We start from the raw sequence: 24,916 nt of genomic DNA, 5'->3' as shown, positions 1-24,916 counted from the left end.
ACACAGTCACTCAGAAGCTGGCATTGCAAATACTCTGAATGCAGAGAACTTTTACATTCAAATCTTCCTAAAATCTTTAGATTTTTAGATCTTTACATTCAAATCTTTCAAATCTTTCCAAAAATCAGACGAAAGAGAGAAAAGCTTTGAAAGAATTGTATGTGATTACAAATAGGGTGATATCACTGAAGTCAGATGGAGAACTTTCACACAAATCCCATCTCCATTTTATTGTTGACTTTTCATACGTAGAGCTCAGATCACAAGCTGCATGAAGCAGTTCCTTTTTGGGTTGTCTTTTTTTTCATAAGAAAGATATTTTTCATGATTTTGCTTTCAAGTGTAAAAATATTTAGCTTAGATTACAATAAAAATCAGTGCCAAGGCTTAACCATAGGACATGAATGCAATTTTTGATCTTCAGACTATATATGCTATGCAAGAGGTTTTTAAGAATCCAGATCCTCTCTTCTGGAAAAGGCCAATACTCCACTATAAAATGTTACAGCAGTAATCACATTACCAGTGCCAATGAAGTATCTACCTGAATCTCCTCAACTGCATCACTTTAATGTCTCTAAGTATAGGCTTAAGACACTAATACAGTGTAGGCTCTAGTTCTCACAGTATTATGTTCCCCAGCAACAAATCCCAAAATGTTGCTTACACATTCTCAGAACTTTCCAACTTGGTTACACTCAATAAGTCAATTAGGTAGCACACACAGAACACAGTGATCCCTACCAGTCAAAGTCCCTATCATTAATATCATCAGAAGGTAAGTGAACCTCCTCTAGAGGATTCCTGTGAGTTACCTTATGCGTGAGAGCAGCATACAGCAGATATCCAGCCTGGGTGTGAACAATTCCTTTGGGTTTCCCTGTGCTGCCTGAGGTATACAGCATGAAAAGCATGTCTTCACTGTCCATGCTCTCTGGAGTGCATACAGAAGCTGCCTTGGCCATCTCCTAAGAAGAAAAGGTGGTGATGAGAGAAAAACTTTGGTTATAGGAAACCAATTCATACTCCATCCGTAAGCACGTCAGTAGCATCTGGAGATAAGAACCACCTCTGCTGCTTTCCCCTCATATCATAGGTTATAGTTGCTTACCTTGTGGAAAGGCTCCTGTGCACATATAGCACCCAGCCTCTCCACCAATACCTCTGCCAGGCTCAGAAGTCATGAGGAACTGGCCAGATAACACAACATTGCAGAAAAGAAGGAAAAAAAAAGGTAGGTAATAGCTTGCATTCCAAGACTTTGTAATTTGCTGGTAGAAAAAAAACCTAAGCTTGACTGTAACTATGAGCCACACAGCAGCTGCAGCAAGGCTGGGTACTGTTGAGGAACTTATCCCTTTAAAACTGCAGTTAAGCTGTGTGTTCACTTCTCTTCCTCAGCCACAGGAGAGGCTGGCAGTCCTGTTAATTTGATCCCGAAATTCAAATTACTGCTATTCATGAGAAGGACAGTGTTTTACCCTCCTGCTGTTGTTTTCTTTATAGACCACTGGTCAGGTGGCTAAGAACCTAGTTCCTCTCTTCACCCCTAGTGTCAGAAACACTAGAGAAAAGGTCGTAGTGTTCTACCAGTTCACAGCAAATTTTTGGATGAGCTGGTGTGCTCAGTCCAACGGAAGAAGGGGAAGGGGAAATGCTGTGCTTTGAAAGAGAAGCTTGTGGTAAATGCAGCTTGTGGATGGCCAACGTCCAAAACAGAGCTCAACAGTAAGCAGCCAGAACGCTCAAGCCCCATTCAAAGAACTTACAAAAGATGTTGCTTCTCATCAGCATTTAGACACTGCATGAAAGCGTATCAGGACCAGAACATAAGTTGCTAAGGTCTGGCACAGAACTGTACTGTGAAAAGAACCAAGCAGAACTCTGGGAAATATCTTCACACCAAAACAGCAGTGAAAAGTTTAGGCAGGATATGTGAATGCCTTCTGGATGTTTGCTCAGTGCTGCTTCTGAGCTTTATATTCACTCTCTCCATCTGAAGAGACAAGGAGTCCTTAACTAATAATAGCACTTACGTATTTCATCAATGATGCTAGAATTAAGCTGTGAATTGAAAGTATAATCCCATCATAAGAAAGCTTTCATGTATAAAATACACCAGAGAAGGCTTTTCTTCCAGAGCAGAGTGAACCACACAAATGCACTCTGAAAAACATGATTTGTCTACAGAACAGTTTGCCCAAACTGTAAATTTTTCATGAGGAGGTTGACCATTTTTCCTGCTGTTCACAAACTTGTGGTAATGACTGTGCACTGCAGATGCTCAACAAGTAGCTATAAAAAGGCAGAGCTGGCTTGCTTCTCTCAGGCTCTGTGCTGTCTTAGCTGAATGATGACCCCTATAAGGATTATTATGTTGCTCTTTGAAGGGCTTTCTAGGCACTACCTTTTTTTAAGTACATACTGCAAACAAACTACTTACAAGTGAACACTACCAATCTGGGTCCAAATGTTTACAAGTGTCTGACAAGTAGAGCTAAATAAAACAAGAACTGATAAGGTCAGACGTAATTCTTATCTGCTGACTTTCAGTACTTCCCAGGTATTCACGGTCAGCACTAAACTTAGGCTGACTTGCCAATTTCTGAAACTACGGTGGTGTTTGCATAAGCTCCATTAAAACATGAACTTAAATTGTGCAGTAAGCTATTGCATAGTAGCTGTAGTTCACTTAAGACAGTGGATAACATGAATCAATTAAATTAGAGTCTGTTAGCATGGCATCACTGTCTTCTCCCATCTTACAATCCTCTCCATCCCCATCACTCAAGTCTCACTGTTTCTAAGAGGTTTGAGAGAACATGAAATTGCAATACAGAGGGACAACTGGGATTCCACTGGTGAGCAGGGAAGTGAGATAGGACTGAATAGAAAGTATCTATGATGTGGGAAGATAAACACAACGGCTCGCAAGCACGACTGCTGTAATGATCAGTGATGATAGTTAACAGCATTAACTAACAGCTGAATTCTTGCTATGTTTCAGAGTTAATCCTACAACTGACAATGCAGTTCTTAAGTCACAAAATCACTTCAGGCTGTTTGCAGACTGAGGAAAAACATTCAAATGTGCTTTGTTGAGTAAAGAGTAAGACAATTTCTGAATAAAACCTGCCCTATTGTTTAACTTACCCTAATAGTTGCTCCTATCTCCTCTCACCAGCACAGCAACCTCTGAGTAATTATCTTGGCTCAGAAGGGTGGTTTCCAGGTATTACTGATGAGTGCTTTTTGCTTACAGCTGCTGGCGAATTGATAAAACTATATCTGCATTAGGTTGTGCAATCTCATGTGTGGCAGCTGAACACATTAAAATGACCACTGTTTTCTTCTTTCTTTCTTCTACAGCACAGGCTGTAAATATACACAAGCCATGACTGCCTCTCCATCATGGGGTAATCCTAACACTCTCCATTGGCTGTACTAAGTGCTCCCAGGAACTTGATTATTTCTGCACTGTCTTTCAACAGTCTGAAAGCACATATGAGAGCTCACAAAACACAAAATAACAATAACAGCAGTGGTATCAGCACACTCCAGCCCTCAGGAAGCACTCATTCCTTAAATTAAATTAAATTAAAGCACGATTTTAAAAAATGCTGAAATGGTTCTGCTTCAACTCACAGTCCCTGCAGACTGTAATTTTAGGATGAATAATCTTCATCCTATTCAAGGATGAGGATCTAGACGCTATAAGGGACATCTCCTTTATGTCTGCAGAACTCGGATCCAAAAGGCACAAATGGAGAAAAAGATGATCTAGCCAACACCCAGACCTAACAGGAGTTAACCAGAGTGCCAGTGGGCAAGCATACAGGTAGGTTCTGGGATATACAGATGCTGTCACTGTAACATACTGTACCATTAGGCCAATGAGGTGCACAGGAAGAGCAACACACACTCAAAACCTGCTCCAGAGGCAGCATAAAGGCAGGAGAGTAAACATCACATGAAGAAACAGCAGGGAAATGGGTAAAGTTTACCAGCATCCACATACTTCTTCAAGGGGAACGTCAAGGTCACCCATCTGGGTTTTGTTATCTGTCCTCTGTGCCACAAAGACATGCTTGACACTTGGGCAGTTCTTTACAGCTTCATCCACCGTCATCTTCAGCTCTATGATTCGGCCTCCCCTGACTCCCTGATTGTAGGTGATAACTGCTTTGCATTCAGCTAAAAAGAGAGAGAAACAGCAGACACATCACCTGTTTTCCAGTCTGTACATGGTGAGCAGATTAATTTTCATTAATTAGATATCATTAGTTTGGGGGATGATGTATTCAACATGTACTCAGAATTTACATGAATCAAAACCAGTGACTGATAAAAGCACATTAAAACCTGGCACACATAGAGTAGGTGTAGCAGGAATCACCAGAGCTTATTTAGCCCATCCTGTCCACCCCAAAGCAAGGCTGGTTCCTGTTAAAACACTGCTGACAGTCTAAACTGCCTAAAACACTTCAGTGTGGGGTATTCTACTACTTTGCCAACAGTTTGCTCCAATGTCTGCTATGAATATGAGAAAGCCCTTCCAAACACTTGGCTAAGTATCATTCAGTCTAACTTAAATGCATCAGTTTCTACTTGTCAGAGTCAACATCCTTCCCAGTTACATATATTAAAAACGCTCACAGCTTCTGTAGGCTAAAACCAGTGCAAAGCTTCCAACAACTCCAGTGGGCCTTAGTGAGCAGCCATGTCCCTTATCCCTTTGCCATCTTCTCTTTAGGGCTGCATATAACTGTCTGTTCCAAATTGAACAGCACTATACTCAGCACCCTCTCAAAGGCGTTATCCTCTTGTAGCTTTCTGAAACCCACCTGTATCTTGTTGGGAAACCTCTTAGAAGACACAGCACACAGCAGCACCCGGACAGACTGCTTCAAACTCTGTCACACTACATTAATTACAGAGCTCCATAGAAAGGTACAGAAAAGTGGTTCTTTAGTCTATTGTCTCCATATAGGTGGCCAAAAGTGAGGGATAACCAAAACATGCTTACTCTGAGTAGATTTGCTATAAATTAAAAAAACAAACAAACAATAAAAAAACTATGAAAATGGCTGTTTAGTCATAAATAAGCTAATGTAACTGCTAGAACATGAACCACTTGCAATTTTGTCCTTCTGCTGTATTTTCAGCATTCCTTTTAATCACACTACAACTGCTTTGGGTTAAGAACAGCTCTTTGCGTCAGTACAACGTCTAGCGGAGTGGGAGCAGACTGCCAACATTTCTTTGCTGTACATAAATCATAGTATCACAATCTGGACTGCAGAGCAAGCACTCTGCACAGGGACCAGAGAAGCACTTCAACTACGCTTCAAAAGAACAAATCAGGGCACATTCCTAAGCTCTGGTTTTCCCACCAGGTTCACCGTTGTCTGGAAGTAACCCAGAGCAGACTGAATGTTAAGCAATTTATAAAGTATTATATCATAAAGTAAAGCCAAATGACATTGCCACTAAGGAAAAGGCTCTTCACAGTACTTTGCAAAGGAAAGCGAACTGTCCAGCTAGCTAAGAAAGAACCTGTTCTTTTCTGCCAAGAAAACATGAAATTTGGACAAAAGTACGCTTTGGAGGGTGTCAGCACCAAAGGGGTTTGTTCTCCTTGGTCTGCAGCTACTTACAGTCCATGATCCTTCCAGCTAAGGACTCTGCACTGAATCCCGCGAAGACCACGGTGTGAACAGCACCAATCCTGGCACAAGCCAGCATGGCTGCCACAGACAGGGGAGACACGGACATATAGATGGCAACCTTGTCCCCTTTCTGTATCCCATATTTCTTCAGGGTGTTGGCAAGACGGCACGTCAGGTCCAGAAGTTCCCTGCAGCACAGAAGCAATGTTGTCACGACTGCACAACCTGTTTTATACAGGCAGACAAAAAAAGGATGATCTTGAGCTAAGAGAGGTGTTGTGCCTCTGGATATTTCACCTCTGCGCTACCAGGCATGCCAACCTCTGCACCTTGAAGTAGCCTGCGGTCTGGTTGGAGCCAGATTTTTCCAGTCCTCAGGGAAAGAAGACAGTGGAACTCCAGCAGTGGTGCCGTGCCCACCACCCTCTGGGCAGAACCTTTGCTGCAGCCGCCATGAGGCCTCCCTCAGCTCCTCTGCTCTGGGCTGAGCAATCCCAGAGGCTTCTGCGCTCATCACACACCTTGTCTACAGACCTTTCTCCATCCTTGCAGCCCTCCTTTGGATGCACCCTAAAACCATTTTTGTACTGCACTGCTGACATAAATGCAAGACAAAATGGAAAACGCTGTCAAAAGATTCCCAGCACTGTTTACTTTATGTGAAGGAACTCACTGAAATTGCTTCATAGCACATAGCTTTTAAACCACAAGGTTAAACAATGCTTTTCCACACCTAAGGAAGAAAAAGAAAAGTGAAATTAAGTCCTGAGATAAGCCTTAATGTGGTAGATTTCACAAGACTCGTCAGAGCAGTATTGTCAGTGATTTGAATTCTTCAGTTTGTTGTCTCACCCCATCATACTACCAAGCGGAACTGCCTAGCAGAGCTTGGATATTGCCCTCTCAAGAGTAAAACCACGGTGGCTTCTCACAAAAAGAAACTCAGAACACTGAGAACAGGAACAAAGGCTCAATTCAGTGTTTGCCACTGCGGCCCACTAACTTAACAGCAGAGACATTCCTCTGTGCAACAAAAACGCAGTTTGTGGACAAGAAATTGCTTGTGCATTTCATCTGATGTCTGCATGGAGGATAACACAATTGCAGGCTTACCTGCAGTCACTGTCATGAACTGAACAGCTCTGCGTGTGTTAACAGCAGTACCCCCAGAAGCCAGGGAGGAGCAAGGTGCAGTGCTAGGTGAGGAGCACTGCCTGGTGCCAGCTACCAGCTCCAAGAAGAAGAATCCCAGAGCATGCCAGGAAAAGCTGTCTTCTGGGTCTAGGAAGTCACTGAGCACTAAGGCTCAGAGGAGAGAAAGAGCTTCTACTCCTGAACACAACTGTCTACAGCCTGTCACCTGCAGATGCTTGGGGGTCTGCAAGATTTTCCACCAGGGACTGTAAAAACTGTAGCGAGTAAATGTATTTGGGGGTCATCATACCCAAGTAAACAGCAAAGCATGAACCTCCCAATGTATCCTTATCTTCCAGAACTGGTCATAGCTGTGAAAAACAAGCAAGCAAACAAACAGTTTTCAGCTGGTGGCTACGCTGGAAATAAAATGAAATATTGTTCTGGTCAGTCAAGAATTGTTTCCTTTTTAAAATCAATGCATGTAGGAAATGGGCACAGTCCAAGAGATCAACTTTGGAAGTGTCATTAACAAAAACAAAGGCTGAGACTACTTAAGGATAAAACTCCATTTGCATTGTAGGGGCAATGAAGCAGCACAGCCATAAATGAAGTACAAAGACAGATACAGTGATAGCTGAAGAGATACTACCCACAATTGTACTTCAGAAGATGAGGAAAATGAGCCTTGAATCCCAGCCACAGCACTTTGTGTTATTTATTTTAAGACTATTCTTGTAGCATTCCATAAATAGATCCCTCCTGAAGCACAGTATCTCAGAGAGGTGGCAGGCATGTTCAGTGTTAGGGTTCACAGCTCGCAGTACCTGATCTCTGGCAGTTAGCAACAGCTGCCACAACAGAGAGACTGCAACCCTACAGAAAAGTGATATGGAGTGGCTTTACCCTAAGTCTCATCCTCATCTTTTACAACTAGAGATCAACGTAACTCTGAAGTACCACATTTAGTATCTCTTTCCAAGTGCTTCACGACCATGCACAGCTCTACTAACTACCTAAGGACGCAGCCTGCTAAGCTGCATTTATTTTACTTTCTTTTACTAAGTTCATGAACTGATCTACTTCCGCTGTGTGGAGCAGGAAGTGCAATAAGCCCCAGACAGGAAATTGTGAGAAAGCAAAATAAAAAGCACTTATCTGTAACGGAACATGGAGAAGTGCTTTCAGAGCTGTAGCCTCTTTCTCATGAACAGAAACACCAAAGAGCTCTGGGTAGGGCGTCCTTTCTGAACAAGTCAGAGGTTCACTTGCTCATTCAGGGCTTGGTGATCACGACAGCAGAAACTCTTTTTATTTTTTAATAATTAACCCAAATGTAACATTTGGGTAATGAAAGTGTATGAACATGTTGATAGACAATAAAGGTCAAGTGCTTATCCCCAGATATATCTGTTTTGCGTCATCCTTTCTGCTCTGAAAGGTACAAAGGAAGGTCATGATTTTCTTTGCTCCTCTGGAAGTGCAACACATGAAGGAATTGGGCACAAAGGCAGAGAGACAGCAAAGCCAAGACCTCCATCACAGAAGCAAATCCCAGAACATCAGTTGTGTTTTCTGGCTCCTACAGCAGCAATCCTGACTTAACCTCCAGCTCAACAATGGGAGTTAGCAGAAATGCTGTGCCAAGAATCCTATCCTGGAATTCCTCATTGCTTCATGCACTTTTTCCTCTACAAGGGCAGGCAATTACTAAATGTGAGCAGGTTACACTTTTCCAGCACTCATCCTAGGCAAATTTCAAGATGGAACAAGCACCCTGCATGGACAGTGCCCTGCAGAATTGGGTGGAAGACACCCATCTTTTTCCAGAGAACTGAACTGAGCAGGAAAAAAACTTTGCCTTTATCCTCTTCACATGCTGCTGCTACCCAAGTTGGCACTGACATTACTCCATCACATAAAAGGCCAAGAGCAATTCTGACATCCAGCACAGCCCCACCGTTGGCAGAGAAGCAGTGGCAATGCCATCCAGAATGGCCAGCCTGCACACAAGAAAGGAGTGGCCTCCCACTCAAACTTTATGGCCCTGTTGGAAGCACAGGACATGTAACCAAAACACACACCAGCTTCTGAACAGAGCTAGAAACTGTCACCTTGGAGACTATGGTGCAGTGCAAAACAGGGTATCCTTGCTTAGCTTCTGCTACATGCCCCTGTTCATTGCAGAGGATTTGGACTAGATGACCAAAGATGAAGATGCCTTCCAACCCAAACAATTCTATGATCTTATGTGGTATGAATGAAGGATAGAGCAAACACAGTCCTAGAGTGAAAGCTTCGACTCTAAAAAGGCTCAGCCTTTGCCACCAGTGGCAGGACAGTGGCATGGACAGAGGTAGTCAGAAAGCTCGGAACAGATGTGTGCTACTTCTTCAAAGTGTGAGGTAAGCAAGCACAGCAACATCCCAAGCAGTGCTCTCAGAAGAATTTCAGCTCTCTGCACAGAGCAGACAGGAGAGCCGCAGGAAGCTGACCAAGAAGCTGGGCAAACAGAGGGCCCCACAGAGGGCCAGCTGCCTGAACAGGCCTAGGTGCAGTAGGGAGCGGCTTAAAAGAGCAAACAGCTGGAAGAAGGAAATGTGCTGCAACAGAAGGAAGTACTCAGCCTCTCTGAGAAGAGAAAGCTGAGAAACTGTGAAGTCAGTTAATGCACAATGTCTACTGCTCCTCTGCATGAGCTGATCATAAAGAGCAAGGGCAGCAGATTTACATATACTGGGCTCTCCATATACAGGCACTATGGTTGATAAAGCATCAGTGTGAGCTGAGAGAGGGGAATCAGCAACCAGTTGGAGCCAGGAGCTGAGGCAGCTGCTTACACAGGACATGTAACAAGAAAGGGAGCTTTTAAGACAAAGCACGGACAACAGGTCAGGAGATGGAAGATGCATCAAATGAACATGAGCAGGGAAGGTGAAAATAATGACAAATGGAGGGCATTCTGGACTTGCTCTCAGAAAAAGAAAATGCATTTTTCACCTAAAAATGTGGACAAATTTAACCTATTTCTTGTAGTGCATGTGTAAAGGTAAACAGCTGCTGAATATGAATGTCGCATAAATGCAGCCAGACAAAAAACTGACATACAAAACTGGGAAGCAACAGTAAAACAGTAAACTGTAAAACGGATCTGTAATGACTCTGGTTTTACTTTGCCTCTACAGAGATGAGTCAAAAACAGAGGGAAATTCTGTCTTAACTCAGCGACACACATGCTCAAGGTGCAAAAGATGCAATGCAGGCTGTAAGCACACGCACAAGAGTTCTGCAGAGCGTGTGCCAGCAGGATGTGAGAGCAGGAAGAGGCTGGGTTGCACAGAACTCCCTCAGCAATGATCATGCCGTTGCAGAGGTGCTCTTCTCCTGACCCACAGTTTGCAAGACCTCAGGAATTAAGCTTGCCAGGTTTGCTCTGGCAGCCTTGCTTCACATGGATTAGCTGAGAGCAACTCTTCTATTTTACCAAGCAACTATGACTTATTTATGTTTCGTTATCTTTTTATGGTTTTATGACACTAACACAGAGAAATAGAGGGCTGGTATGGTATAAGACCTTGAGAAGTAGGCACATTTGATGTGATAAGCATGGGGTGGCAAAAGCCAGAGCGCAGGCTGGAAGTGCTGGGAACAAACTCAATGATCAGCAACAGAAACACAGACCTGGAGCTGAGCAAAAGTGGTTTCAGGGTAAAACATAGCATCTCTTATCTTTCTCTGAAGTAATTAAATCTGGGCTAATACAATCAGGCTTACTGTTTCAATTATTCTAAGAACAAATTCTCAGCTCTCTGTGTATAAGCATTCCTTACGTCCACAGACAAGATTTTCAGTGTTTACACTGTTGTCTTCAAGAGACTCATCACATTTTGCTCCTCAGCTGTCACATCATCTCTTCTCAGCACAGTGATCGCAAGACTGGCCAGCATCACCAGCAGATCACTGCTCAGGCCAGAAGCTCTGCTTCACCTAACATGCAGCACTCCTCTCTGATCTTCATGATATCCCTGCTTGGAGAATGCTACACTACATTTCTCACACATCCCTCTCCATATGCAGTGGTGCCTGTATTTCCAAAGCCCATTGCTCAATGTCTGGAACAAAGACTCCAGTAGAAACCCTTCACTACAGACACATGGCAGTCCTCTGGCACATTTTAGAGATGCCTGCCTGGCAGAAACATTTTTCCAAGAAACCTGATAGTATCTTTCAGTACAGCAAAACAGCCCCGTGGCTTTCCAAACAAAGAAAGCTAGTTCTTTTCATGTCCAAAATATTGCATCAAGACCTTCTTTGGGAAGCAGTCTCCCTGCTGGTTTACCCTGGAGAAGAGAAGGCTCTGAGGAGTCCTCACTGTGGCATTCCAGTACTTACAGGGAGCTTATAAACAGGAGGGAGACTGACTTCTTACTTGGTCGATAGAACAAGGGGGGAATGGCTTTAAACTAAAAGTAGGAAGATTTAGGTTAGATGTCAGGACATTTAGGTTAGATTAGGTGAGATGGTTTAGGATATTAGATGCTTGTTCAGAGGGCAGTAAGTCACTAGAACAGGTTGTCCAGAGAAACTGTGGTGCCCCATTCCGGGAGGCATTCAAGGCCAGGTTGGATGGGGCCCTGGGCAAACTGAGCTGGTTGGGAGCAGCCCTGCCCATGGCTGGGGATTGGGAATGGGCAGGCTTGAAAGTCTGTTCCAACCCAAACCATTCAGTGATTCTATAATTTGAGATATCTTCTTAATATAGCCAATACTGTATATGGGCTTTGACAATGCCTTTTTAAGTTAATAGTTAATAGATCTAGCACAAGCCACATTCTCTGGCTTCTCAGTCCCAAGGCTGGGTTGAGTACTTCTTGAGTCACCAATTTATTACATGGAACTATAGTTTAAAGTAAACTCAGGTCAAATGCACCAAATAGATTCAGCTTTTAGTTTTAAAAGGAGATCTGGTCACCTCTCATCCCAACAGTCTCATCTCACCTCCTTGTTATTGCTCTGTATGAATTACTGTGGGACAGCTGAGTTCAAAGCTGCCTCTATACCTCATGATCACGGTGCCAAAGATGCTGACATTTGATAATACACAAATGTACTCACTGCTCACTCAATTTCTGTGAACAGCACCTCGGTTTAATGCTCCATATTCCTCACTTTTTGGTAAACAGTGAAAAACACATATTTATTTTTTCACCAAAAGTTCACCTGAAAGCTCAACTTGGAAAGCCGAAGAAATACTGGGAAGAAAGGAAACAGTTTGCTGCCAATGAGAAACACCTCCCACACTACATTGCCTGGTAATACCCACATGCCTTCCAACCACCATCCTCACTGTAATCTCTAATACAGTTTCAACCACTTCATCTCTGATTCAGGGACCCCCACATCGGCGCCTATTAAAGGCATAGCTGGAATGTAGCTAATGAAGACATTCAATCATTCCTCCTTCTCACATGTTGAAAAGTACCTGAGACCCTCATTTCTGGCACCTCAGCTTTGGCTTTCCTCTCCCTACTTCACATTCTATATTTGAACATGAGTTGCCAATGTGCACTAGCAGCCCACAGTGCCAACCATATCCTGGGATGCATCAAAGGAAGTGTGACTAGTAGGTCAAGGGAGGTGATTCTGCCCCTTTGCTCTGCTCTTGTGAGACCCCACCTGGAGTACTGTGTCCAGTTCTGGGGCCCCAACACAAGAAGGACGTGCAGTTGTTGGAGTGGGTCCAGAGCAGACAGGAAGATGATCAAAGGGCTGGAGCACCTCCCCTATGAAGACAGGCTGAGAGAGCTGGGGCTCTTCTGTCTGGAGAATGAAGGCTGCAGGGATACCTTATAGCGGCCTTCCAATACCTGAAGGGGCCTACAGGAAAGCCTGGGAAGGACTTTTCATAAGGGCAGGTAGTGAGAACATGAAGGGAAATGATTTTAAACTGGAAGAAGGTAGGTTTAAACTAGATACTAGGAAGAAATCCTTTACTGTGAGGGTGGTAATTCCCTGGCACAGGTTGCACAGAGGCTGTGGATGCTCCTCCCTGGAGGCATTCAAGGCCAGGCTGGATGGGGCTGTGAGCAGCCTGGTCTAGAGGGAGGTGTCCCTGCCTATAGCAGGGGTTGGAGTGAGGTGGTGTTAAAGATCCTTTCCAACACAACCCATTCTATGATTCTTTTTCGAACATTTCCTCCGCCTACAACATTTTTGGCACCAGAGTGAACTCTTTTGTAAATAAGAACCCTTCTGTTGAGACCCAGCCTGCAACTCTTTGTTGCCCTCTTCTTTCCATAGCTGCCTTTGGGAATATCCATTCTCATAATGCCAAATCTTGCTCAGACAACTGCACCCTCACTCCAACTCTGCAAACCTCTCTCTGCACACCAGTACAGTTCCTCTATAACTCACTGCACTGCCTTGAACAGCTTAATAATTTATGATCTGATTGATATAGGTATTTAACAAATTAGCAGGATATTTACCTCATTTGTTCTCTCTTTCTGGCTTATAATTCAGGATTTTGTACTGCTGGGGAACACTTGCTCACAGGTGGCTACAATGTGCGGCAAATAAGAAAGATAGGAGAGATAAAAATATGTCAGAGAGGGAGAGGCCTGGGATAGCTTCAGCTGCTGTCTTTTAACATTGCCAGCTCTTAGCTTACAAGGGCTATGACCTAGCAGCTCCAGCAGTGAACTCTGCCTGCTTGAACAATTCACTTGATAATATAGTGTACTTTAAAACCCAGTCTCAGCAGTGCCTTCAGGAACTTCTCTGCAAGGTTTCAAAGCTCCTGGGTGCTGACAACATCCCCAGAGCAGGACAAAACACTCCCAGCTAGGTTGGACCCTTCACCAATCAGTTCAGCTCTCTGCTCACAGCAGCACAATGCTGTGGGTTAAGTGTTACTTTGCAGCGTCCTACCGATACATTTATGGTTAGTTAGCCAGACCACTTGATAAAAAAGGGCATGATTTGTCTCCAGTTTGCTGACTGCGGCCACCACCCTCAGGAGAAACACGTGCCCTGCTGGCATGAAGCTGTAAAAAACATCTGCCACCTTCCCATTCAGAACCTGAAACTTATATGGATTCCAACTGGGTAGAAAATGAAACCCAGAGAGGAAAAAAAAAGATGAGTTGCAACAGCCAGAGTGACAGGGCAAAGCTCACCAGTGGAAAAAGATGATTTACAATAATGGTGTGAGCCAGTGACCTAAGCAGCTTGCTACTCTCATTCCACTTAATCACATCTCCAGCATTTGGGATCTGGGATGCGTCAAGCACTGGCGGTGGTTGGTGAAATCTGCTAGCTGAGACTCCTTGCTGCCCCAAGAGGTGTTGAAGCTGCTCTGGGAGCCAGGAGCCCTCCAGCAGGTCAGCCTTGCCCTCTGGGGCCACTCTGGTATACGTTTGGCAAATGACAGGGAGTCAGAAGGGCACTCCAAAAGAGTCATTCAGTTTTATAGCAGAGGCTTTAAACAGAAGATACAGATTAATCACAACCAAGTTTGTAGGAATAGCAATCACCATTTCAATAAAACTACAGTGTTTTACCCAAGGCTTTGTGTATCTTTGCCAATAAGGATATGTTTGAATTGCAGTTGTAGCAAAGAGCCCTTAAACTCAGTTGCATAAAAGCAACCCACCTTGCCAACAACCATGCATAAAGATGTACGGTGACTCACAGCACAGCCGCAGGTCTTTGAGCTCTTTGCTCATTGAGTGTAAGGCAGTTAGTGGGGATGTACAGGGAAACGAAAGCTTTATTCCTCCTTATAATGAGTGATCTCGGACAGCACCCTGCAGCCTAGCTGCATTTCTCACCAATGCATGTAGAAAGCCTGGCTCATGTAGGCCTTTCCCTTAACTGCAGAGGAGGAAGCCTGTTCATGCCCTTTTCCTGAACAACAGCTTGCTTTCTTCACTGCCTGTGCTGGGAACAGGGCCAACACTCAGTTGTTTTTTTGCCCCTGCAAGATCCACAGAGAAGGAAGAGCATCCATGCAAGGAGCTGCACTTTTCCTCAGGCCTCCCCAAGTGTATCTATAAGGAGGAGAAGCTCATAACAACAAGCTTTGCAAAGCAGGTGACAACAAACTAGAGCCTTGTATTTTGCAACACTTAGTCCTGGGCACCTCCCTCCTGAGATTCTGAGACCTTCCCCAAAGCCAGTGTATAAGACAGGCCAAATTAAAGTCTTTACCTTCCCCATGCATGACTTCAGGGCTGTTCTCCCATTAACAGTGCATCCAAATCCTAACAAAAGGGCTATAATTTCTCTGCTACAGATGTGAGCACTTGGGAACTACTGATATCTAGCATTCCTTTGGTTTCCTTTTTATGGTGGGGCTAATGTATAGAGCTCACTTTGCCGCAGAAGGCTCACTCAAGGTTACTGAATTGACACCACAGTGGCAACTCATTTTCTGACATGCTTTCCCTCAAAAAACTTCTACTGAAACCAAAATGTTACTGCAAAAAGTGGGATGCTTGTCTTTAAGCCACTGCAGTCATAAATCCACAGGCTGAAAATATGCTTTCCTTCAAATTCATTTTTTGAATGCCATGAGCCAAGAGAAAAATGGTTCTGTTGCTGTTCAGAAAATGTTCCTCATTCATCTGGAGATCCTGAAAAGACCATTTGAAGATCTAGAGCAGCTCGGCACATTTCAAGGAGCAGCACAGCCTAAGGATGGAATTGCCTTGAATGAGGCTCTACTATCTGATGGGCCACTCTTCCAAGTTAATCACAACACAACACACCCAATTCCCACCCAGTATATTACTGTTTGCACACGAGACATGAAGACAGCTGTAGAATTACATACACCACCCCACACTCCAGGAGAAACACCAGATTCCATCTCACTTCATACAACCAGAATGCCAAAAACAAAACTCAAATGTTTAGGAAAGCTACCCAGTTGGTTACAACACGTTGTATGGTGCACTAATGTAAGTTATTTGCACACCTGTTTCTCTCTGCTGACCAACTTCTTCACTCTAAATGCATTATGTTTTCAGGATAAATTATGAAGGGAAAACAGACAACGGGAGCTATTTATAGTTGAAAAGCTCCACAAATCCCAACTATTGACACACTGCAGAGTATCTTGTAGAGGAATCAGATGCTGGGACTTTGTATGTTGCTTCTGCTTTCTGATCCAGCAGATCAAACATCTAGCTGCCTGAAATAGGCACTGAGCAACACACAAGTCTAGAAAACATCTGACTGTAGAGCCAGATGATGAAAAAGGCATTTTTGCAGGCAGGTATTTCCCCTAATTCAGGTCACACAGCAGGGAGAAGAGAAATATGCTTGAAGTCTGACATTTTCCAGCAAACTTTACAAACTACAGCAGCAATTACAAGTTGATACCACTCACAGCAGCCTCAAGATTACTCTAAACTGCAGTGGGGATGTGGAAGAGGAATACAGAGAAATTTAAATCCCCTCCAGCAACACAAGACATTCTTTGCACCAACACACTTGCTGTTGTTCTGAAACTGAAAGCTGCTTACAGAACTTCTCTACTGAGCAAAAAGAAAACATGAAGATGAGATAAAAGCCAAGGAATAGAAGAACAAGTCCTTCTGTTCTAAAAGCTCCCACTCAGAGAGGGGGAATCTACATCTGGTTAACAGAACAAACAGAAGATGATGTCAGATCTGAATCTGAATTTTTCAGTAACTTTCACTAATGTGCATCTTCTGTACCCCTCAGCCTCCCAGAAGTTTATTCACTATGTAGGACACTAAGAACAGGGAGCACTTCCAAAAAGAAACCAAGGAAGAGTATCATTTCTAGCTGGGAATGTGCCTCATTTTTTTATAAGCTAACCCATCATGATACAGCAAGCTGGCAGCAGTGCTCTCGCTGCATGTTCCACATGCTGGAGTATACTGGAAGAATGCAGAGTTTCACAGAGGTCCAGTTTCAGAGAATCAACTCTTCTCCCAATCCCATTACACTGCCAGGCACTGTAAAGCATCGTGAGAAGGTGCCGTACCTGTATGTGACATGCACTGCAGTTCCAGGCTCATCTCTCTCCCATATCAAAGCCACTCTGTCTGGGGACTTTTCAACATGTTGGTCCAAGCAATTTACTGTAAGAAAACAGAGGTTTAAACAAAGCACGAAGACAAGAAACTCTTCTGATAGTTTTCCTCCTCAGAGCAGCAATTCACTGCATTAATCTCACAGACTTGTCTTCCCCAGCTTCCATTTGTAGCACTGCATTGTTTGAATTTTCTATAAACCACTACTAGGCAAAACATTTATAATTGAAAGAGCTGATTTTCCACTAACTGAAAGTATCTAGAACTTTAGGAATTGGTGTAAACTCATGAAGTACAGACATCTACACATTTAAGAATCATAGAATCCTTAGAGTTGGAAGGGACCTGTAAGGGTCATCTAGTCCAACTCCCCTGCAGTGAACAGGAACATGTACACCTAGATCAGGTTGATCTAGCTAGATCCAGGGCCTGAGCCAGCCTTGCCTTGAAAGTCTCCAAGAAGGAGGCAACCACCACCCCTTTGGGAAACCTCAAGCTGTGAGCTACACCACCTACCATATGAAGAGCAGAGTGGCTTCTGAACCGCATGAGAGATGTTTGAGTGAGCTGACAGCACCCACCATAAGGAAACTTCTACAGAACCCACTTAGGAAACTCGCCTGTGTGTTCAGCAGCAACATGCCCACTGTTTACAGGTTAGACTTGTAAAGTACTAATTCCAAGCTTAAGTGACAATTATGTACTTCATTATATTCTCATGAAGGCAGTTAGGATATTTCAAGAGACAATTATTAAAAACCACTCAGGCACACTGCTGTGCAACTCAGAGAAAGCCCTGAAGAAAATGCTGAGCATTTCAGAGCATATTTCCTGGAGATATTAATACTGGTGGGAAAGGATTTTATTTTTCCAGATGAACTAAGTGCAATGAAAGCTGCCTATTGTTCTGTCAACATTTGTAAAGTATAGGCAAACTGCAGCCCAGGAGTCTGCTTCTGCTGTTCTGAGATCGCAGCTGATCTACAGCACTGCGAAAATGAGCCCCCAAAGGTGAATGGGAGATACACTGCTGTCAGAATTCGGCACATTTCACTACAAGAACAACTGCTTATCTCAAAAATATGAAAAAGAAGAAGCCCTTCAGTTGTTTGAAGTCTTTTACTTTTTAATACAAATTCCTACAGCAATACCAAAGAAACAAAGGAGATAAAATCATTCTTTATGTCAACTTACAGCACAGAAGGACAAAAGCTCTTGTCAGGAATGCCTTCAGCACTTACACACTGCTTTTCTCTGTCATGCATTCATAAGAAATCAGCTCTGCTGCAGGTTGTTCTGAGACCTTTAGCAATTCCCACCTCCATTCCCATGGCAGCAATACCCATAGGTACTGCACCACATTACAGTCAAATGCATTCACAGGGATTCATTTCCCAAGCAGCATTTCCTACCTGTGAGCAGCACTATGAGCTTTCAGTGAGTGTTTGTGTTATAGCAAGCCCCAGCTGAGCCCAGTGAGAGCTGTAGCTCTTTGCTCAGTGAGAGCTGGCAGGTGAAACAGGGCCAAATGCTATTATTTCCTTCCTGACCATACAAGTGTTTTCACTTGTTTTGCAAAATAGAATTTTGTGACCTGCCTCCTGCTGCGACACTCTCATGGTTTCTCCAGACATTTCCTCACCCCCTTGACAATGCGTGGAAAAGCACACAGAAACATCTCATTTTGATGAGATGTGTTTCTGAGAACACAAAGGCTTGGGAGTCCAAAAGCTTGTTGGGGTCTTTTCCTGGCCAGAAGGCCAGGAGTTCAGCCCAGAAGGCCTGAATCTCACACTTCTCCAGTTCTCACTGCAAGGTCCCCCAAGTACAAAGCAGAAGAACACGTATCCACCTGCAGTCCAGCTATGCCTGGAGACAGGAATGCAGGATGCTCTGAATCTGGAACCTGCAGTGCTGCCGTGTTTTCTCAAGTCAAATCAAGACATCATGAGGCCCCTCATTTGAAGTACTGCATTCAGGACTGGGGCCCCCAGCACAAGAAAGATGGGAAACTTCTGGAACAGGTCCAGAGGAGCAACACAGAGATGCTCAGAGGGCTGGAACATCTCTCCTGTGAAGGCAGGCTGAGGAAGCTGGGCTTGGTCAGCCTGGAGAAGCCTCCAGGGGGACAACACTGAGGCCTTTTAGTACTTGAGGGGAGTTTATAAACAGGAGGGGAACAGAGTTTTTACATGGGTGGTGATAGAGCAAGGGAAGGTGGCTTTAAAGTAAAAAGAAGAGAGATTTAATTAGGAGGAAATTTTTCATTCAGAGGGTGGTGAGGCCCTGGCACAGCTGCCCAGAGAAGCTATGGTAGGGGCAGCCCTGCTCATAACAAGGGTTGGAACCGGCTGGGCTTTAAGGTCTTTTCCAGCCCAACCAGTTCTATGTCTTTATGATCACCAGACTCAACTCACACGGGATCCAGAATAAGGTGCTGATCCCATCCTATAGAGGAAACAGCAAATCCCCAAAAGTCACAGTGTTCAGCCAAAACTTCCTTGCAACAGGAATCACTGAAAAGATGTCTGGCTAAAAACTCACTTCCCTTCCACCGCTGGGTGCTGGGAGCAGGGTTGTGCCAAGCTCTGCACTCCTTTGGGATCCACGGCCAGGAACCCTCCCTGTGGGACTCCTCCTGCCCAGTGTTTGCTCTTTTGTTCTACAGCAAGGTGGCTGGCTGACAATGTTAAATTTTCTGCACCACTGAACAACAATCTAATCACTCAAGCACTCTCCTAGGGAACGAAGTTAAAAAATATATACAAATACACATCCCTATGGAAAGACCCCACCATCAAGCGAGGTGCGAGGAAAAAAAAGAGACCAGCCTCCAGCTCCCTTCACATTCAGCCTTCCGTTGAAACCGTTGAAAAGCAGCAGGTCTTGAAAAAATTTAACTGTTTGTAGGTGCTGGCTTTGGTCCCTTGTATTTCAGGAGCATTCTTTCAGAGTGACAGCAGCATGACCCGTACCGTCCCCTTCTGTTCCCTTCACACCACAGCATGAGCTGCAGCGGGGTCTCTCAGGAGAGGCTCCTGACGAAACGTGTCGTCGGCGGTGCACTGCAGCCCCTCAGCCCAGCGCTGGGTGACCGCGTCCGCCCGGGAACGCAACTTTCTCATTTCCGACTGTTTCACAACGCCGTCAAGACTCACTCCACGCAGCACTGAACACCACCCGCCATCAACGCTGTCGCTGACCCAGACGCCTCGTTTTGTCCCCCAGAAAAAGGCTCGAGCGCCCAACGTCACGGAGGGCGCTCGGACAGACCGGGCGGAAAACGGCCGCCGCCGCCAGGGCGGCCCCAGCTGCGCCGGGGTATGGATGCGCGGCCGCGGGATCCTTACCCGACACGTTGAGGCGGCCGCCCAGGAACCAGCGGGCTCCGGCGCCGGCCGGGGCGGCCTCGCGGGCCGTGTGGAAGGGACTGTCCCAACGCAGAGCCCCCCGCGCCGCATCCGCCCAAAAAGCGGCGGGGTCGCGGGCCGCCCGCTCCTGCCAAGCGCCGTAGCCGCCGGGGGGGAGATGAGCGGAGCCACCGCAGCGCCGGACAGCGAGCGGGGAGCGGCTCAAGCAGCGCAGCACCCGCGCGCGGACCGCCGCCAGCGCCATGGGGCACGGCCCTGCTCCGCCGTCGAGGCCCCGCCGCTCCCCGCCCCGCTGTTCCCGGCCCCGCCGGGCGCGGCGCCGCCCCGGCCCCGGAACACCCCCGCCTCCGGGAGGGGACGGGCCGGGAGCACCGCGCGGCAGCGGGTGGCTATACGGGCGTACCGCGGGGCGGCGGAGCGGGACGGCGCTTTAGGGCTCGCTGCGGCAGCCCCTATGCCCGGAATTGGGCGCGCGGGCCCGCGTCCAGGCAGCTGTGAACGTCCTCCAGGAGGAGTCCCCACGGCCCCTCCAGCCCTGCGCTGGGCTCTTTCTGCGTGTCCGTGTACTGACGACCCAGAGCTGGGCCCAGTGCTCCAGGTGCGGGCTGCCAGCGCTGAGCAGAGGGGAGAATCACCTCCCTCCACATCACGGCTCCTCCGCACCATGCAGCTCCCAGCTTTAGCATCAAAGTGCTTCTTCGTTCTATTCAGTCCCAGCGCCAGGTTGGATGGTGAACCATGTTAAATTGCAACCTTTTCCAATGAGATCTTGTAGGGGCTAACACATGCCTGCTCTGTGCATGGCATGAACTTTGCAGGATACTAATTCTCTTATGTAGTCTGGTCCAGCCTCTCAGCACAACACTGCAAAGCTCGTATTAAGAATATTTGTCTTCTTTCTGAAGACGAGCCGAACTACTGAGCTTTTCTAATTCCCAGGATTTGGGAGGGCAAAGCACATTTCATTCTTAGGAGCAGCAACTTCAATCTATACTTTATGCTAAGCTTGAAATTGTTCTGGCAGTGGCACGGACAGCCAGTGTTTTCCCAAGACTTTTCCTATCCAAAGAATATAATCAGATGTTATCTAGTTAAACAATATAAATTTTATTAGGATTTGGATTCCTGTCACTTCTGACATTTCTAGTTGCGTTTTATAAGCAATGTGTAAGAATTGATACACTTAACTTCCTTGTAAAGTCAGCATTACCGCACTGTTTAAACAGTTATGTATTTCCTCAGCTTTCGTATGCCAGTGCTTCTTTTTGGGTAACAGAACTCATAGCGCGTGTGCCACCTTGTGCCGGATGGTAGTATGGGCGGTTATTCTCCCTTCAGTTGGCTTAAGGATTGCACCAAAGTTTTCCATAAAAAACTACTTATCTGCAAAAGTAAGTAAATAAATAGATAAATAAATAAATCAGGTTTTCAGACTAATGCTTTCCATAGAACAAGCAAACAGAGGTGGAGGGGAGTGCTTTCCAAAAGAAAGAGCATGAAATTAAATTATTTGGTCTGAAAACATAGCTGTTTAATTTACAGACCTTGAAATCATCTGGGAATGCTGCCATTCTCTGCTTATTTTCCATATAAGACTGATTTTCTCCTTCCAACACAAAGTTTTATTTTTCTCATGCTTCAGTAGACCACCATTCATCCACAAATTCAGGCTCTTTTTCCTCCAAGAAAGCTGTGATTGCTATCAACACAATTCATACATAATCCAGCCAGCAGAACACCTAATTTCCCAATCCAGCTGGGCTGCTTGGTGGGACAAGAACAGTCCCAGTCTCCTTTCTTCCCTCCAAGCAAGTTGTGTAGAAGGGAGGTGAATCTCAGATGTTGCAGTGCTTCTTTCATAGAATCATAGCATTATCCAGGTTGGAAAAGACCTTTAGGACCACCAAGTCCAACAATCAGTCTAGCTTACTGAGCCCCATCACCAAACAATGTCCTGAAGTGCCACATTCTCGAGTCTCTTAAACACCTCTATGGATGAGGACTGCACCACTGCCATGGGCAGCCCATCCCAATGTCTCTCTATGAAGAAATTCTTTTTGTCTAATTAAAACCTCTCCTGGCCCAGTGTAAGACCATTTTCTTGCATCTCAACACTGGGAGAAGAGACCAACAGCTCCCGCTGCATTCTCCACAAGCACTGATGCAGGTGTTACCAGCTCTGGGGATTTCCATTTACTGTGATCTACAAATGCCACTTCTCAGCAGCTCCCAAAGGCTCAAGGCGCCACTGCATAGGAATTTGTTTCCTGGAGCAGACAAGTGCCCTGAGATGACCTCCTGCCCCAGCCTCAAGGTTTAAGCAGCCATTGGCAGATATGGAGGGTTTGTAGTGATAACAAGGAACACAGCCAGTAGTGCTATGCAGTAATGGTTGGATGAAAGGAATGAACACAGCCCTGCCAAAAATGTTCTGGGGGTACTGGTGGATGGTAACTGGATATGAGTCAGTAACGTGACTTTGCAGCCTAGAAAGCCAGCTGTATCCTGAGCCATATCAAAAGTGTGGCCAGCAGGATGAGGGAGGTGATCCTGCCCCTCTGCTCTGTGCTGTGAGACCTCACCTGGAATACTGCATCCAGATGTGGAGTCCTCAGTGTTGTGGACCTTTTGGAGCACATCCACAGGAGGGCCACAAATATGAGCCAAGGTGTGGAAGACCTCCCCTTTGAGGACGGGCCGAGAGAGCTGGGACTGCTCAAAGAGAGGGCTCTGGAGAGACCTGAGAATGGCCTCCTCAGTATGTGAAGTGGGGCTGTAAGAATGAAGGTGACAGACTTTTTAGTTGGGCCTGCTGCAATCGGACAAGAGGAAATGGGCCGCGGTACGGGGACGCAGCTGGGGACACGAGGGCTCGGCTCGGTGCCGCTCCGGCGCAGGGCCCGCAGGATGCCGGGTGCCGGCTCGCCGCTGCCGGCTGCGCTGGGCGGGCGCGGGGCGGGCCAGGCGGGGCGGGGGCGGCCTCGGGTGATGTCAGGGCTGATGCTGGAGGTGCGGCGCGCGGTGCATTGTGGGCGAATCCCGCCGCCCGCCGCGGCTCCGAGGGGGAGGATGCGCCCTGGGCCGGCCCGCCCCCGCCCCGCAGCCGCAGCGCCCGGCGCCGGCGGCACCGAGCCCGGAGAGCCGCACTGAGGACGCGAGGCATGCGCCGCCCGCGCCGGCCGCAGAAAGAGGCGGCGGGGCCAGGTGAGCCGGGCCGAGCCGCGCCGGGCCGGGCCTCGGCGGCCTTCACGGTCGTCGTGCGGGGAGGGGGCGCTCCTCCGGCGCTGAGGGAGATGCGGGGTACGGGTCGCACCGGGCCGGGCCGCTCCAGAGCTGCGCGCGGGGCGTTGTGGGAACTGCAGTCCGTCCCTCCTCCCGGTGCCGCCTGCCGACGGGGAGCGGGCCCGAGCGGAAAACTCGGCTTCCCGGCGTGCCACGGGCGGCGGGCGGGCCCGACGAGGAATGACGGCGGAACGCAGCCAATGAGAAGGCGGGATTGGGTGGGGCGAACCATCTGCCGAGAGGGGCGGGGGAGGGGGGGAGCAGCGTGCCGACAGCTGCAGTGCAGAGGCGGACGCGGCCATCTCCTCATAGGGGGAGGCGGGGCGGCCCCAGGTGAGGGGCCGGGCAGGGGGCGCGGGGTGGCGGCGGCGGAAGAGGCTCCGCGGGTCAGGAGCCCGGCGGTCGAGCCCGTCTCAGGCGAGCAGGTGCCTGCGCTTAGGGCGAGGCGCGGGAGGGGCCGCCGGGGAGGGGCAGGGCGGGAGGCGGCTGCGGCGCCCCGTGGGGCCGCGGGCGTCGTGCGGGGGGCGGAGGGGGGCCGGGCCCTGAGCCGGCTGCGGGAAGCGCGGCTTGAAACCGCGGTGCTGCGCCTCAGCGATGGGCGGCCCGCGCGGTGCCCTCCTCGCGGCTGTCGGAACGCCGCGCGAGCAGCCCCGTTCCGCCGGGGTCTTTCGTTGGGGAGAGTTCTCATTGTGTTCGAACTCTTTGGTGCTCGGGTGGGCGCTGAGAGTTTCTCAGAGAGGTTTCAGCGTTTGGGTCTTCTGCAGCCTTTCGGAACGGAGTCTCTATGCCCTTACTGCTTGCGGTTCGCAAGTTGGTGCCGGTGCCCGCTGCCGGGCGACCCTTCCCCATCCCCTGCGCGCTGAGAGCCGCCCTGCCGCCCGGCTCTGACCCTCCGGCAGCTGCGTGACAGCACCGTGACCTTGAGCTCATCGGGCGCCCGGCAGCGCTCTGTGAGCCGTGGCCCCCGGCGGGACTGCTGCCACTCTTGAGGTGTTGGTGGAGGCAGCCCAGTGCTGCTCCCCAGCAGCCACAACCTACCCTGTGCCACGACTTCTGCGTTCCCGAATTTCTTTTGGCTTGCGAAGAGGAGGTCGTTTGGTGGAAGGAAGGATTTCCTAGTTTTAGTGCAGCTTGTCAATTCCTTTATGCTTCTGGTACTGTCGATGGAAATGCTACCTTTAGCCACAAACTTCTCCATGAATCACAACGGAGGTTTCTCAGCATGCTGTTTATTTTCATTGTGTGAGTTTAACCCCCTGTTGGGTGTGCCTCAGCACTCCAGCTGATGGGTGCTGTGCCCTCATAGGTGCCATGACTGAAGTACTGAGTACTGAGTCAGTAGTATGACCACATTTCACTTCACTAACTTCTCTTGAGACTGTTTCTCAGTACA

The 24,916-nt window shown here is 47.2% G+C and overlaps 2 protein-coding genes across 6 annotated transcripts in view; one reads left to right on the top strand and one right to left on the bottom strand.

Moving 5' to 3' along the window:
- Positions 1 to 20,550, bottom strand: part of ACSS1 (acyl-CoA synthetase short chain family member 1) — a 35,710-nt gene extending 15,160 nt beyond the window's left edge. The window contains exons 1-5 of the mRNA XM_048936698.1: positions 20,221 to 20,550; positions 16,822 to 16,918; positions 5,658 to 5,857; positions 4,019 to 4,194; positions 816 to 968 (exon numbers count right to left, since the gene is read on the bottom strand). Coding sequence (XP_048792655.1) covers positions 816 to 968; positions 4,019 to 4,194; positions 5,658 to 5,857; positions 16,822 to 16,918; positions 20,221 to 20,485 — 891 coding nt within the window. The 5' untranslated portion in view covers positions 20,486 to 20,550. The remainder of the gene's footprint in view (positions 1 to 815; positions 969 to 4,018; positions 4,195 to 5,657; positions 5,858 to 16,821; positions 16,919 to 20,220) is intronic.
- A 2,772-nt stretch (positions 20,551 to 23,322) lies between these two features.
- Positions 23,323 to 24,916, top strand: part of TTBK1 (tau tubulin kinase 1) — a 94,728-nt gene continuing 93,134 nt past the window's right edge. The window contains exon 1 of one of the 5 annotated variants that reach the window (XM_048936690.1): positions 23,323 to 23,445. Coding sequence is in view for 1 of the 5 variants with exons in the window: in XM_048936686.1 (XP_048792643.1) it covers positions 23,724 to 23,948 (225 nt within the window). In the remaining 4 variants the exon portion in view is untranslated. Of the gene's footprint in view, positions 23,446 to 23,723; positions 23,949 to 24,916 lie in introns of those variants that run through there. The other 4 variants (XM_048936686.1, XM_048936691.1, XM_048936689.1 and 1 more) reach the window with 4 other exon arrangements.

The sequence above is a fragment of the Lagopus muta genome, chromosome 2 (genome assembly GCF_023343835.1).
Source record: "Lagopus muta isolate bLagMut1 chromosome 2, bLagMut1 primary, whole genome shotgun sequence".
In the NCBI taxonomy this organism is placed as follows: domain Eukaryota; kingdom Metazoa; phylum Chordata; class Aves; order Galliformes; family Phasianidae; genus Lagopus; species Lagopus muta.
The sequence above is the reverse complement of the archived record's forward strand: the minus strand, read 5'-3'. Positions and strand labels throughout refer to the sequence as shown.